Raw genomic sequence first — 13,919 nt, forward strand, 5'->3', positions numbered from 1 at the left:
TCATACACTGTTTTCGAAAGCACCGGAGGACACAAGAAGGAATAGTAGGGAAGTGATGACAACAGACCCAATGCTGCTGGCACTCACCTCCGGACGACATCCGGCGATCGTTGAGATGGGGATTTTGGGAAATGTTTTGACAGAGACAATTGTTGACGGAGGGTCCGGCATGAATGTCTTACCGGAGGATACTTGGAAGAAGTTGGGAAAGCCGACGCTGTGGCCAGCTGCATTTCAGTTGCTCACGGCAGACCAACATGGAATCAAACCGTTGGGAATTCTGAAAGCGCAACCGGTAACAATTGGTACGCAACCATTTTTATTGGATTTTGTGGTCATTCCATTAAAAAGAAAAGGCTATGATGCTATTCTAGGACGCGATTGGTTGGTGCAAGAAAAAGTAAAACATGATTGGAAACGCAATACCCTATCAATGGAGCGCGGAGGCAAAAGATTCATAATTGACTTGCACACGCAAATGGTTGGCGAGGAGGCAGCATTGTCAGATTCTGACAGTGAAGGCGAGAGTGATGATGAAGGAAAGAGGAGAATGGAACCGGATGAAGGAGTATTGAGACTTGAGGGAGGATCGAATGACGACGACCTGGACTCAGTGAATGGCCTTTACCACTGGCAGATAGAAGACTACGAACTCTTTCCGAGTTGTAATATGCTAGGGGTCGACGAATATGAGAAAAAGGAGGAAAACGAATGTCCGGAGGAATGCAGGAAAGTGGAAGAGGGAAAAGCTGCCATGGCTGAAGCTGAGGGGAACAACATACAGTCTGAACACAGAAAAACAAAAAATCTCATTCTCCGGTACATGGTGAATAGACCGCGCAGAAAGAAAAGGTTACATCGCAACATAAAATTAGTGGAAGGGCACCGACAGCAAGGAAATAATCCAGTTGCGCAACAACCGTAGGCACAGTGGGCGACGGGGGTGGCACAGAACAAACGTAAGGTGTACGACAGCCAGAATGAAACCAAAGTGAAAAAGTTTAAGGGCAAATGGGTTGGACCATATCAGATTCGGAAGGTCGGCGACAATGGAGCGATCAGATTATCAACTTTGGACGGGCAGAAGGTACCTCCGGCAGTCAACAGATCCAAATTCAAAATATATGGTGCTAGGAAGACTCCATCGGTGTCACAAGATGGCTAGCTGACTCCGTCGTCGTTGTAGAATGGCGACGCCTAGAGGCAAAATGGAGGTACCTCTGTTATTTGATTTCTTTTAAAAAAAAAAAAAAAAAAAAACGAAAAAAAAATGAAAAACAAAAAAAAACAAAAAAAAAATTTTAAAAAAAAAAAAAAAAACAAAAAAAATTGAAAAAAAAAAAAGAAAAGGTAGCGGCCGGGAAGTCCCGCGGATTGAAAGTCCCGCGGGTCCGCGAGCAAGAGACTCTCGCGGAGGGTAAAGCCCCGTGGGATAACTTTACTCCGGTAGAGAAAGGAGGAGGACTGACAGCATAAGTTCCTCCGGTAGAAAAAAAGAAGAGAGAGCCCCCGCGAGCATTATATTTTATAAAATCCTCGCCGTTAACTACCAGTGAAAGAATAGTCCGCGGGTAAGGAAACAAAGCCTGCGGGTAGGAGAAGAACAGGCTGCGGGGAGAACAAAAAGGCCGTAGGGAGAACATGAAGGCCGCGGGTGACGTAGGAATCCGCAGGGAGATTAGGAAGGCCGCGGGCGACGCTAGGAAGGCCGCAGGTGAGGACAGAAAGGCCGTGGAGTAGGACGCGGGCGCCAGTCAGAGGTTCAGTACTAAAAAGAAAAAAAAAACGTCGACAAAATCAAGTTGTTCAGAATGAGTGACAGATGATGCCAAAGGGAAAGGGACGCATCCGTGGTTGCCAGAAAGAGTGCAGAATCGGCAGATAATGACAGAAATGGTGTGATCCGTGCATTCCTGTGTGAGTTGTGAAGTGTTAACGCACCCGGGGCGCTGCCCCAGGACCCCGCGGGGGCGCTGCCCCTCGACCCTGCCGGGGGCGTTGCCCCCTGGACCCCCAGTCGTGGCGGATATCAGTCGTGGGAGTCTGACCAGTTGAGAAGAGTTGAAGTTGCTACAGGCATGGACCTTCTGTGTACCAGAGGCAGTGGGAGCAGGTGTTGGCTGTGAGGCTGTCTTGGTGGATGCGTAAAGAGCTCGGGAGGAGCTGATCATCCGGTTGGAGGCAGTGCAGCGACACTTGGCTTAGGGTACCGAGGAATTGAAAACAGAGAAAGCAGCACAAGTGGCTATCAAGGTCAGCTTGAGGAGACAGTATTGTGTTAGCAGAGGCTACAAATGTAACGGGATGAATGTGGAAGTGATATGACAGAAGCAGATTTCTCTTGTTGTAGTCACTCTATTAATGTATTTTGTTTGTTAATTTGTCTCAGATATTTTGTCAGTCGTCAGGAGACGACTTTTCTTTTTGGGGGGGATGGTGTTAGCCGACTGGATGGTTCCGGCGGTATTTTGTATTCTGTAGCCGACGGTCCGGCGATGTTTCTGTAGCCGACGGTCCGGCGGTGTTTCTGTATTTTGTAGCCAACGGTCCGGCGGTGTTTCGGTATTCCGTAGCCGACGGTCCGGCGGTAAATAGTTTGTAACGGATAGAATAATTGTGGCCAACGGACTCCTTCGGGAAGGTTCGGCAGTAGTATTTATATCCCGTCTAGGATCATTGTAAATCATCATTCATCTACTATTGCGAATATAATTCTGCTATTCTGCTATTATTGTCTGTATGTGTTGACTTCTTTACTTGTACGGTAAACATTTGTAGCTGACGGTCCGGCGGCTACAGAAACATCGCCGGACCGTCGGCTACAGAATACAAAATACCGCCGGAACCATCCAGTCGGCTAACAGGGGCTGCCTTACTATTTTGCATTTTAAATCTCTCTAAGATCTGATGTGCATATTTTTCTTGAGAGATAAAGATGTCATCATGCATTTGTTTTACTTCTATGCCTAGAAAGTACTTCAAGAGACCCAAATCTGTCATTTCAAACTCACTTTTCATGGCCTCTTTGAAATCAGCAATGACGAAAGTATCATTTCCAGTAAAAATTAAATCATCTACATACAAGACAACAATTAAAACTTTACCATCAGTTGCCTTGATGTAAAGAGTGGGCTCACCATTGCTTTTGCTAAAGCCATTGCTCATCAAATATGAGTCAATCCTACTGTATCATACCCGTGGAGCTTGTTTCAACCCATAAAGAGCTCTTTTCAGCCTATACACCTTGTGTTCTTCACACGAAACTTCATAACTAGGTGGCTACTCCACATACACTTCTTTTTTTAATGCTCCATTTAAAAGGCGGACTTCACATTCATTTGACTTACCTTCCATTTGTGTTGGGCTGCAATTGTTATGACAGCACGCACGGTTTCCATTTTTGTAACAGGGGCATATGTCTCATCATAGTCTCTACCATTTTTTTGTTTGTACCCTTTGACCACCAATCATGCTTTATGCCTATCTATTTTTCCTTCAGCATTGCACTTGGTCGTATAGACCCATTTGACTCCAATAACTTGCTTCTTGGGAGGCAAATCAGTTAGCTTCCATGTCTCATATCTCTCTATTGCATCTATTTCCTCATCCATGGCCTTACACCATTTCTTTTCCTTCACAACTTCCTCAAAATAAATTGGATCACTATGAGAAAATAATGCAAAATTTACACTCTCATTGAAGTCTTCATCATACCTTTCATCTTGGTATATCTCCTTTAAACTCTTAGTCTTTCTTGGCAATAGGGAAACGAGAGAAGATCTAAAATTTCACTACTACTATTGCAGTTATGTACATGTTGTACACCAATCCAGAGTTGTCTAGAGCTACCCAGAGCTAAATGTCCAGTTGCTTGTGGTTGCTTGCCTTTTTGTCTGTTTCTATCAGAGGCTATCCGGAACTATCTAGAGCCATCTGTATCTATTGTTGCTTCATCATGTTGATCACCAACTTCATCTTCTTCATCAATTATTGGCACTTTACTTGAAGTGCCTACCGAGCCATCCCATGACTGATTTTCTATGAACTCCACATCTCTTGAAATGATGGTCTTCTTGGTGACAAGGTTATACAATCTATATGCCTTTGATTCTGAACTATAACTAGTGAAGATGCACTTCACGCCCTTGTCATCCAACTTTTGCCTTTGCTCATTTGTTACGTGTGCATATGCTAGACACCCAAACACCCTCAAGTGTTAAACCCTCCATCTATGTCTTGCCCATGCTTCAAGAGGAATCTTGTCATAGATTGCCTTTGTTGGACACCTATTTATCAAATATATTGTTATTGCTACAATATCTCCCCAATATTCAGTTGGGAGTCCCTTTGCTTCCATCATGCTCTGTGTTATCTCAACAATGATTTTATTCTTCTTCTCGGCCACTCCATTTTTTTGTGGAGTATAGCTGGCTGTAAGCTCCTTCTTGATGTCATTTTTCCCATAAAAACTTACAAAAGAATTGGAGTTATACTCCCTACTCTATCTGACCTTAGGACTCTTACACAATATCCACATTTTTTTCAGCCTAGGCTTTAAACTCTACAAACATATCAAATGCGTCAGATTTACTTATCAAAAATTATACCCATGTCCTATGGTTGAAATCATCTACGAATGTCATAAAATATGTACTCCCCCCAACAGAAGTGATTTGCATAGGGCCAACTAAATCAGTATGCACCAGCTCTAATGGTGCCCTTGCCCTTCTAGAATTACCAAAATCAAAGGAAAGCCTATGTTACTTACCCAAAATACAAGCCTCACACTTGTCACATGACTTTACAATATTAGGCAAACCATCTACCATTCTTTTCTTGGACAATAAATTCAAACCAGCATAACCAAGATTTCCACACCTAAGATGCCATAGCTTGGAGGGGTCTTCAATCACGCTCTTTAGAGCTAATTGCTGATGTACTGTTGTACATGCATTCTTAGGAGGTGCAGCAACAAATTGAGAAGAGAAACATGTCTCTATCCTCAAATGGAACATCCGGTTCATTGTCATTTGAACTGTTGCAGGTATCTTCTTACTCCCATCTTTCTTATAAATGACACACTTGTCATTTTCCATCAGCAATTTGTAACCATTTTGAATGAATTGTCCAACACTCATCAAATTGTGCTTCATACCTAGAGCAAAATAAACATTTTGAATTTCTCTCTTCTCACCTTGCTTGGTACATACCATAATAGATCCCTTGCCACAATAGGAATGATCTCATTGTTTCCCATTCTAATTTCAAACTTGAAACTCTCATCAATAACTGAAAATAAATTCTCATTGCCACTGATGTTGTTGTTGCAACCGTTGTCCAAATGCCATACTTCAGAGCTTCCATCTTCACCAATGTTGCACATGATGAAGGTTGTGGAATTGTTTTCTTCACCCACATTTGCCCTTTTCTTTGACTGACCACTTTGCTTTTTCCAACATTCGCTTGCATAATGCCCAAATTCATGTCGATAACACTCCGCATTGCTCTTATTAGAGCTGTAATTTTTCTTGCCTCCTTTAGAGCTATTGTGAGAGTTGCTCACTCCCTCTTGGCTTCTTGCTCATCTTGAGCTTTCTCCTCCAACATTTCTTTATTCGGAGTTTCCACGACCTCTGCCTCTAGATCCTCTACTGGAATCATTCCTTCCTCTCCCTTGCCTCTTGCTTTGGCTTGAACTTTAAAAGCTTGCTCTTGGGAAGATGTTTCTGATCTATTAATCCGATGCTCATGGGTTTGGAGAATATTCATCAACTCATCCACTGTCAAAGTGGTGAGGTCTTTTGCCTCTTCAACGGTCATCCCCAAATTATCATATTTTGGAGGCAGACTAACAATAACAAGTACTAACATAACATTTATTTATTCTGACTACATTCCACCATTGTCTGCTCCTCATAATCCTCTCCATTTGACTTCAATTGGTTTATCAAACCAAAGATCCTTGAGCTAAAGTCTGCAATAGACTCATTTTCCTTTATTTGAAAGTTCTCAAACTCTTTTCGAATCATTTGTAATTCACTACACAGACTTTATCAATCCCTTTGAAATTCATCTCAAGGATATCCCATGCTTCCTTTGAATAGTTAGTGGCTACTATCTTGGGAAAAATCACCTTTGTCATGGCTGCCTCAATCAAGCTTAACACTTTTGCATCCTTCCTCCTTGACTCCTTCAGCTAAGTCATTTGATTGTTGGTGAGGGCAGCATACTATGTTGGGTTTGTTACATCATTGAACCCATTTATCACAAACTCCCACAAATCATTTGCAACCATAATGGTTTTCATCTTCTTTGCCCAAGTATCATAATTTTTTCCGTTAAAGGATGGTGGTTGCTGCCATGTCTTTCCTTCATCTCCTACAAAACAAACTTAAATATCTAGAAAAAACAAATGCCGAAACTCACAAGGATGTGGGGCCAAATGGCTCTGATACCATGTCAAAAAAAAATAGGGGAAAGACATGTTAACCCCGAGCTGCTCGGCATAGCAAGGACCGAATCACTCGATCAATACAGGAACCACTCGGCAAAAACACAAACCGAGACAAACCCGAGCAATGTTAACACTCGGTAAATTAGCATGTTAACCCACCGTGAAAATTTAAAAACAACATTCTAGAAAACACACAAAGCAAGAACAGAGGTTTCTGCTCTGTTTTTCCAAACAACTAAATGCGCAACGAAATAAATAAATGGAGACAAGACCAACACAATACACTGGAGATGGGCAAGTTTGCTTGCTTGCTTGCTTTTTATTAACCGGAAAACAAACTATTACAAATCTGGAGTGTAAAACTACAAACCTAGAAAAAACAAAACAACTAACTACTACTTTTGATAATAAAGTAAACTTGCACAACAATGTGTGGCTGCATACAATAAGCCTGGAGCAATCACTGCTTATATAGGACAAAATTTCACTTTCACAAAACACAAAAACTCATTCACCCGTGTTGCTGCACACTAATAAATTCTTATACTGCTGCTGTTCTATTTAACTCTTCTGAATCACCTAGAATGAATAATGGAATGAATAAAACATTCCCTCCTTTTGTCTTTTTTCTGTCCACACAAAAATTTCCCACACATTTTCAAATTCAAACTTACCTACCCGCAATAAATGTCTTGATTGTTGGGACCGTAGTGTCAGATGAAATTTGGGGATCTCAATCTCTGACAGGTAGGTGAATGGCAAGCTCCAAGGACAACCAATTAATTTGAAATTCCAACAAAAACATATTACAAAATGATATAAAATTGATAGTTAGTGTTCTTTCATTTGCTATCATCCAATTAAAAATTTCTTCTAACATGTATGGTGTAATTGATAAATTTTGCATGGTTTCTTTCAGGTGCGGTATATAGGTGTCTCTAATGAAACACCGTATGGTGTAGTGGAGTTTGTTAATGCTGCAAAATTGGAAGGCTTGCCAAAGATTATCAGTATTCAAAACAATTATAGTCTCCTTGTACGATGTCATTTTGAAGGTGTGTATCTGTATGAAGTTGAAACATTTTTTTCTCACCTCTTTCCCATTTAAAAAATGTTAACGCGATGCTTTAGAGTGCTATAGATTTTTATTTCATGTTTGTTTTTGAATAAACATATTTGTTAGTTTAAGAGCATTTTATAGTTATAATTGATTTCATTCTTTCGGCAATATGTTTTGGATTGTTAGATGATAGAATAGGTTTATTTGTCACATTTCTAATAAGGGAGCCTAGACCAAGTCTAGCTAGCTTAATATTAGATCCCATTAAGGAAATCTAAGTGAAAATTCTCCTTAGGTCATTGCAAGGCACACATTAGGGGACTATTACATTTTTTATAATAACTTTTTTCTTGTTATTTGAATTGCACAATGCAAAAGAACATGTAAAAATTAGAATGAAAGTGAAAGAACATAACATATCTCAAACGAAAGTGAAATGATTAGCTAGCTTATCTTATTGTTATGTGCAATGTTACATTGTTATGCATGTTTAATTGTAATATTAATTTTCTTTTTGGTATGGTTAAGTGCATGCTTTACCCTCAATTTCAAGGGTTTCTTGTCAGTGCATTATATATGGTAGGGGACACATTTCCAAGATTTTCCTAGAGGGTCATTTATTAGGCATGACCATATATATATAGATGAGATTTTCTTGCCCTCCACTGGCAGATTAAAGCTAAATTTTGATGGGGCATCCAAGTCTAAACCTATTTGGTTGAGATGTGGCTTCATAATCCAATACCAAAGAGGGTCACCATTACGGTGAGGGGCAATTCAGGTTCCAAATGGCTCCAACAATGAGGCTGAATTTAGAGCTCTGTACAGTTGTATTCAATGGTGCAGAAGGCAAACTCTGAATGCCATAGACATTGAAGGCAATTTGATGATCATTGTAAAGGCAATTATGTCTAACACAACGAATACTAAAATCTTCAATGTGGATCAAGCATGTGAGAGAGCTAGTTGACAAAATAAAGGACTATGACATTAGACACATCTATATTACACTTTCACCGGATGAGAGATAAATATCAATATACATGAAGTTGTTCTGTACAGAAATTGTCTGAGTTTTAGGTGACTCTACACCACCCCCAAGATCAAATGGAATACCCAGATAAGTTCCACAAGAGAGTGGCAAGACAATTGCATTAAGATGCAAAAATGATATTATTGTAATGTACATAATAAAAATGTATATAATAGGCCTACTTATATATAGGCAATGTGTCAAGATCTAGAAACCCAAAGAATAGCACAAGAGATGTAATGTCCCCGTTTTGGCAGTAATTTGATTTAATTAATTAAGTTGTCCAAAATAATAAATATTTTATGAGGATGACTAATTAGTTATTTTAATTAAATAAATGCGTGGTATTCAATTAATTATTTATAAAGTTATCAAATAAATAAATATTAAAAAGGTAACTTTATATTTAATTAATTTAATAAAGTGACTTGAAAAATATCTTATAAAGTCACTTAATAAATAAAATAAAAATAATGTTCTAGAAGTTTCTGGAGAAAGTGGAGAAAAAGAATAAATAGGCATCTTGGGCTTCATTCTCATCATCCAGTTTTTATCATTTCTCTTGACATCAGATTGTGAATACAATCACAAGGTCTATTGTGAAGTCAAGGGTTTTAGATAGTCTATTGGTCTTTGGGAATGATACCTCCCAATAAATCGCATAATTGAGGATCTTCTGAAGGGTTGCACTTTGGAAGTGGTATTCAGCCATTTCAAGTTGAGCTTAATTTGTATACTTAGACTACCTGAGGGTTTGAGTTTTTTGAAAGCAGTCTGAAAAAGCAGTCCAAAAAAAGTAGACCCGAAAAAGAAAATCCGAAAAAGCAGTTCAAAAAAGCAAAGCGAAAAAGCAGATCCGAAAAAAGCAGATCAGAAAAAGCAAAGCAGAAAGGCAGCATTGGAGAAAATTATTACAGCCATCTACAATCAAGTTCCTTTGGCTATTACATGCATTGTTCCTATCATTTAGATGCATATTAGAAGGTAAGGCTGTAGGTGAAAGTTGTAACAGATTTAAGCATTATTCTTGCGGATGTAAGCCAAGAGTCTTGGCCATTTCATACTAGCATTGTAGTTAACATTTTATGTGCAATAAAGGAGACATAATTTGCTGGTCTGATATAGTGTAATTGAATATGTATTCATCATTCATGATCAGCTTATTAGTTTGCATGCCAATTGTTTGACAAAATGTCAATTGGCTGTAGGTCCTCTTTTTTGGCATAAATAATGTTATAATTTTGCATCCCAAGTGTTTGTCAAAATTACTAGTTGCTGTAGCTGCATATTGCAAGTAGTTTCAGTCACATATATGTATTGAAGATTGTCAAAATAAGTTGCACATTCATGTTAGGTCATTGTTTAGTCAATTTAGAGTCTTCTTGCAAGCATTCTTATTAATGCTAAGTGAAGGAAAGAGCCATAAAAGCAAACTGAAATTTTATCTTAGTCATATGACCCTTGTATGCAAAGTGTTTTCTTGAACCTTTATCAGCATTTTGGGATCAGATTTGAGCAGAGTCATTACAGTGGTATCAGAGCGGTTTCTTGTCAGCCTGACTGGGTTATTTCAGAATGAATTCAATTATCAGTATGGTGTTAATAGGAGACAGGGATTTGGAAGAAAGAATGCACAATGCAAAGAAGAAATTAGATTACCCATTTCAGCGAACAGAGGACCTTCTAAAAAATTTGGAGGAGGTGGAAAATTATTTAGGCAAGATTGATCAGTCAAAACCTGATGCTATGCAAACAGTTTTATCTCCAACATTTGGTTCGTTGGTTAAGCCCCGCTTATTGAGACATCATGATGAGGTGATAAGACTTGCAACTCTCTCTTGCACTAGTGAAATCATGAGGATAATAGTTGGCCTTAATTCTTATGACGATCAGATTATGAGAGAGATACTTCACGCCATGGTAAAAAGCTTCGAAAAGTTGGACAACATCCAAGACCCTTATTTCACAAAAAGGGCAAGATTACTTGAAGTATTTGCAAGGTGTAGATTTGAAAACATTATGCTGGCAATAGGTTGTATCGGTGACATTCACAGGATGTTTAACACATTTTGGAATATTATGGATGAGTTTCATCCCAGCAGCGTATTAGCATCGATGCACTCCATCATGTTCACAATCTTGTTTGAGGGGGAGGATGAAATTTTTAAACTTTTGGTAGAAGATTTATGGTGGGTTTGGACAAAAAAGAGGAATGTGTCACCTATGGCATGTACGTGGTTAAAAAACGTGATTAAAAGGCCTAAGGATCGAAGTACTTTTCCTATGACAAGCAAAAACTTGTATGAGGAGTTTAACAGACATGCTGATTCGATACAGGGAGACATTAGCACATCTTCAGGTAATGGTTTATCTGCATCATCTTCACAGGAAGAAGTGGTTACAGATGTTGTGCAGGTTGAGCCAGTTGCATCAAAAGGTGATATCACAGGCACAAAAGACTGTGTGATTGACACAAATAGTGATTCCAATACAGTTGAGCTGGATGAAGTTACAACAATTGAGGATACTGTCATGTTTGAGGATAGTACGATTGATCAAAAAGTGAGCATTCAAGACTTTACAGAAAATGAGTATCAAGCACAGTTGGATGCTTCTTCGCATGAGATAGAGGTTAGTAGTTCTTCACGTGTTTTGGCAAGCCAGCTGAAGATGAAGAAAAAGGATATTGTCGCGGTTTTATCTCATCATGACAGGATGCGTGGATTGATCGAGAATCACATTTGGATGATTCAACTGCAGGAGAGACAAAAAGGAGTCATAGCAGGTTGTTCTTGTGACGACTTACAGCAGATCAAGGAAGGCATGGAAGCAATGAAGGTAAGTTACATACACCTACTTTCAGATCGCGATCATCTCCTTAATCTTGTGGGGATCTATTTAGATGCATTGAAGAAGGAAGAGGAGGTCGACCGATTTTCTCATGAGCTGGAGGATACTCAGAATTCCTTGATGTATACTCAGTTGGCTCTCCAGGATTCTGAGAGAGATGTGGACGAGCTTCGTCTAGAGGTGAGTTCAATTCAGGAATTGGCGCATATGGCAGGGAGCAAGTTTTCTTTTACAGTTGGGTCACATGTTGATGATGATATGAGTATGTCTAGCATTCACACTTCAGATTCAGAGATTGTAGTGGGTACAGTTAACAAGTGCGTGAAGTCAGTTGGTATTGTTAACATTACTCAAGTGAGGAGTTTACTTGAGTTTCCAATTGATTTCCGTTCGTGGATTAGATGTTGGAATCCTTATTTCAGTACTTGGGATTGTTTTGACCGGAGATATCTATCATTCTTTGGTAGTAGTATCTATTGCACTATCATGGACTTGATTAGTAGTTTACCAGGTGTAGTTCTCATCCATGCCAGCAACTTGTTTGATGCTAGAATTAGTTTTTATACACCTGTGCTGGGCATTGTTCATGCATCCAGTCGACCATTCTTGTTGGAATGGGTTGATGATCCCTCAAATATGACAGAGTTTACAGAAGAGTCCCAGGATTTGATTATTACAGATGACACCGAGGAGGATGTTGTTAACAATGTTGAGGACTTAGCCTCTTCAGCGGGTTCCTTTGATACGGAGGTTTATGTTGATGCTTTAGTCACTCCGTTTGATGATACGAGTTCAGCAGTTGGACTACAGAATTTGGATGGCAGTATTGCAGACGATAGCTATTCTGAGGTTACTCCTTTGGACAGTGTACTAGGGGTAGAGTTTAGGAGTTTGACCAGCCAACGCAATCATGTGTCTAGTCAGCTGAGAGTTAGTGAGCGAGACATTGCTATTGCTTGCAAGCATTTCGATGCTACTCGTCAATCGTTAGCAGTTTACGGATGGGGTTCTCCTACTAGTGATGAGCAGGGAGGCAGTTATCTTTCCTTTATAGAGATCCACTTTTTATGGGAGGCAATCCGGATTCTGAGACAAAATTATATGCAGTTGGTAGCTGACAGAGATTATCTTATGGAGTGGGGCAGTACAACATATGAGACGCATTATTGGTCAAGGAAGATGAGGTATTCTAAGACAGAATTATATGCAGTTGGTAGCCGATAGAGATTATCTTATGGAGTGGGGCAGTACAACATATGACGCATTATTGGTCAAGGAAGATGAGGTGAGTGAGCTCAATTAGCAGCTCGAGGTGATTTCTGAGTTCCTTGAGAGTACACAGTTGGCTTTCGAGGAGTCATATTTTCATTTGGCTGAGGTGACCATGGAGTTAGAGCGACTTCAGTCTTTACCAGATTTTGTACAGTCACCAACCGCGGTGTCTGGTGATCTGAGGATGTCCATGGTCAAGGTTGATAGAGGCAGTGGAGATGAGGATATATCTGTCCTCGATACCAATATTGGCATGTTTGGTTCGTTTCCACTAGAGGCAGGATCAGTTGAGTTGGGCGCTGTAGCTAAGCATGGTGGTATGTTTGACTTGGTGTTGGTCTCTACTATGGATGGCAAGGAGACTAGTGATGTTGTATCAGAGATCATGTGTGATGTTGGTGAGCCGACAATGGGCATGGTTCCTGCTAGTGACACTACTCCCTTGGCAATATCTTTGGAAGTAGTAGTTAGTTCCGGCTTGGTTAGTGATCAATTGCAGTGGGTTGCATCACCTGTGTATGGCGAGCTGTCGACTAAGGTTGGTTCTTTTAATCAGCATTATACTACAGGGTATGTTCATCAGTTTGCATTGGATCCAGGTGTTGAGGACTTGATGGTCATCATATTTGGTTTGGGTTCTAGTTCTTGCTATCTATCATGTGATGACTATTCACCATCAGTGATGCATGGGAGTTATGGTTATGAGAAAGTGGCCGATGATCTGCAGAGTTGTGTTGACTGCAGGAGTTGTACAGTATGTGGATTCTCCATGCTGGGTACAATTTCATTCGATAATGTTCACCATTGTTGCAGAGGTGGTTTGTACATTCCACTTAGGCCAATGGAATGCGTTGGTGGTATTGAGTTGGTACGAGAGAACGACAGATGGATTGAGCAAATGTTGCAGGAGTTGTTTGGCGATGACAGGGACATTATGCAGTTCTTCTTGTGGGATCCAAGGGGTGAATTGTTTGAGGTCAAGCAATTTCAAGAGGGGCGGACTGTAATGTCCCCTTTTTGGCGGTAATTTGATTTAATTAATTTAATTAATTAAGTTGTCCAAAATAATGAATATTTTATGAGGATGACTAATTAATTATTTTAATTTAATAAATAAGTGGTATTAAGTTAATTATTTATAAAGTTATCAAATAAATAAATATTAAAAAGGTAACTTTATATTTAATTAATTTAATAAAGTGACTTGAAAAATATCTTATAAAGTCACTTAATAAATAAAATAACAATAA

The 13,919-nt window shown here is 39.6% G+C and overlaps 1 protein-coding gene across 1 annotated transcript in view; it reads left to right on the plus strand.

The window, feature by feature from the left end:
- Positions 1-13,919, plus strand: part of LOC149529610 (uncharacterized) — a 227,481-nt gene that overhangs the window by 185,130 nt on the left and 28,432 nt on the right. The window contains exon 6 of the mRNA XM_089810040.1: positions 7,374-7,509. Coding sequence (XP_089666166.1) covers positions 7,374-7,509 — 136 coding nt within the window. The remainder of the gene's footprint in view (positions 1-7,373; positions 7,510-13,919) is intronic.

The sequence above is a fragment of the Cupressus sempervirens genome, chromosome 11, assembly GCF_028749045.1.
Source record: "Cupressus sempervirens isolate cs-2001-9-10 chromosome 11, ASM2874904v1, whole genome shotgun sequence".
NCBI lineage: Eukaryota > Viridiplantae > Streptophyta > Pinopsida > Cupressales > Cupressaceae > Cupressus > Cupressus sempervirens.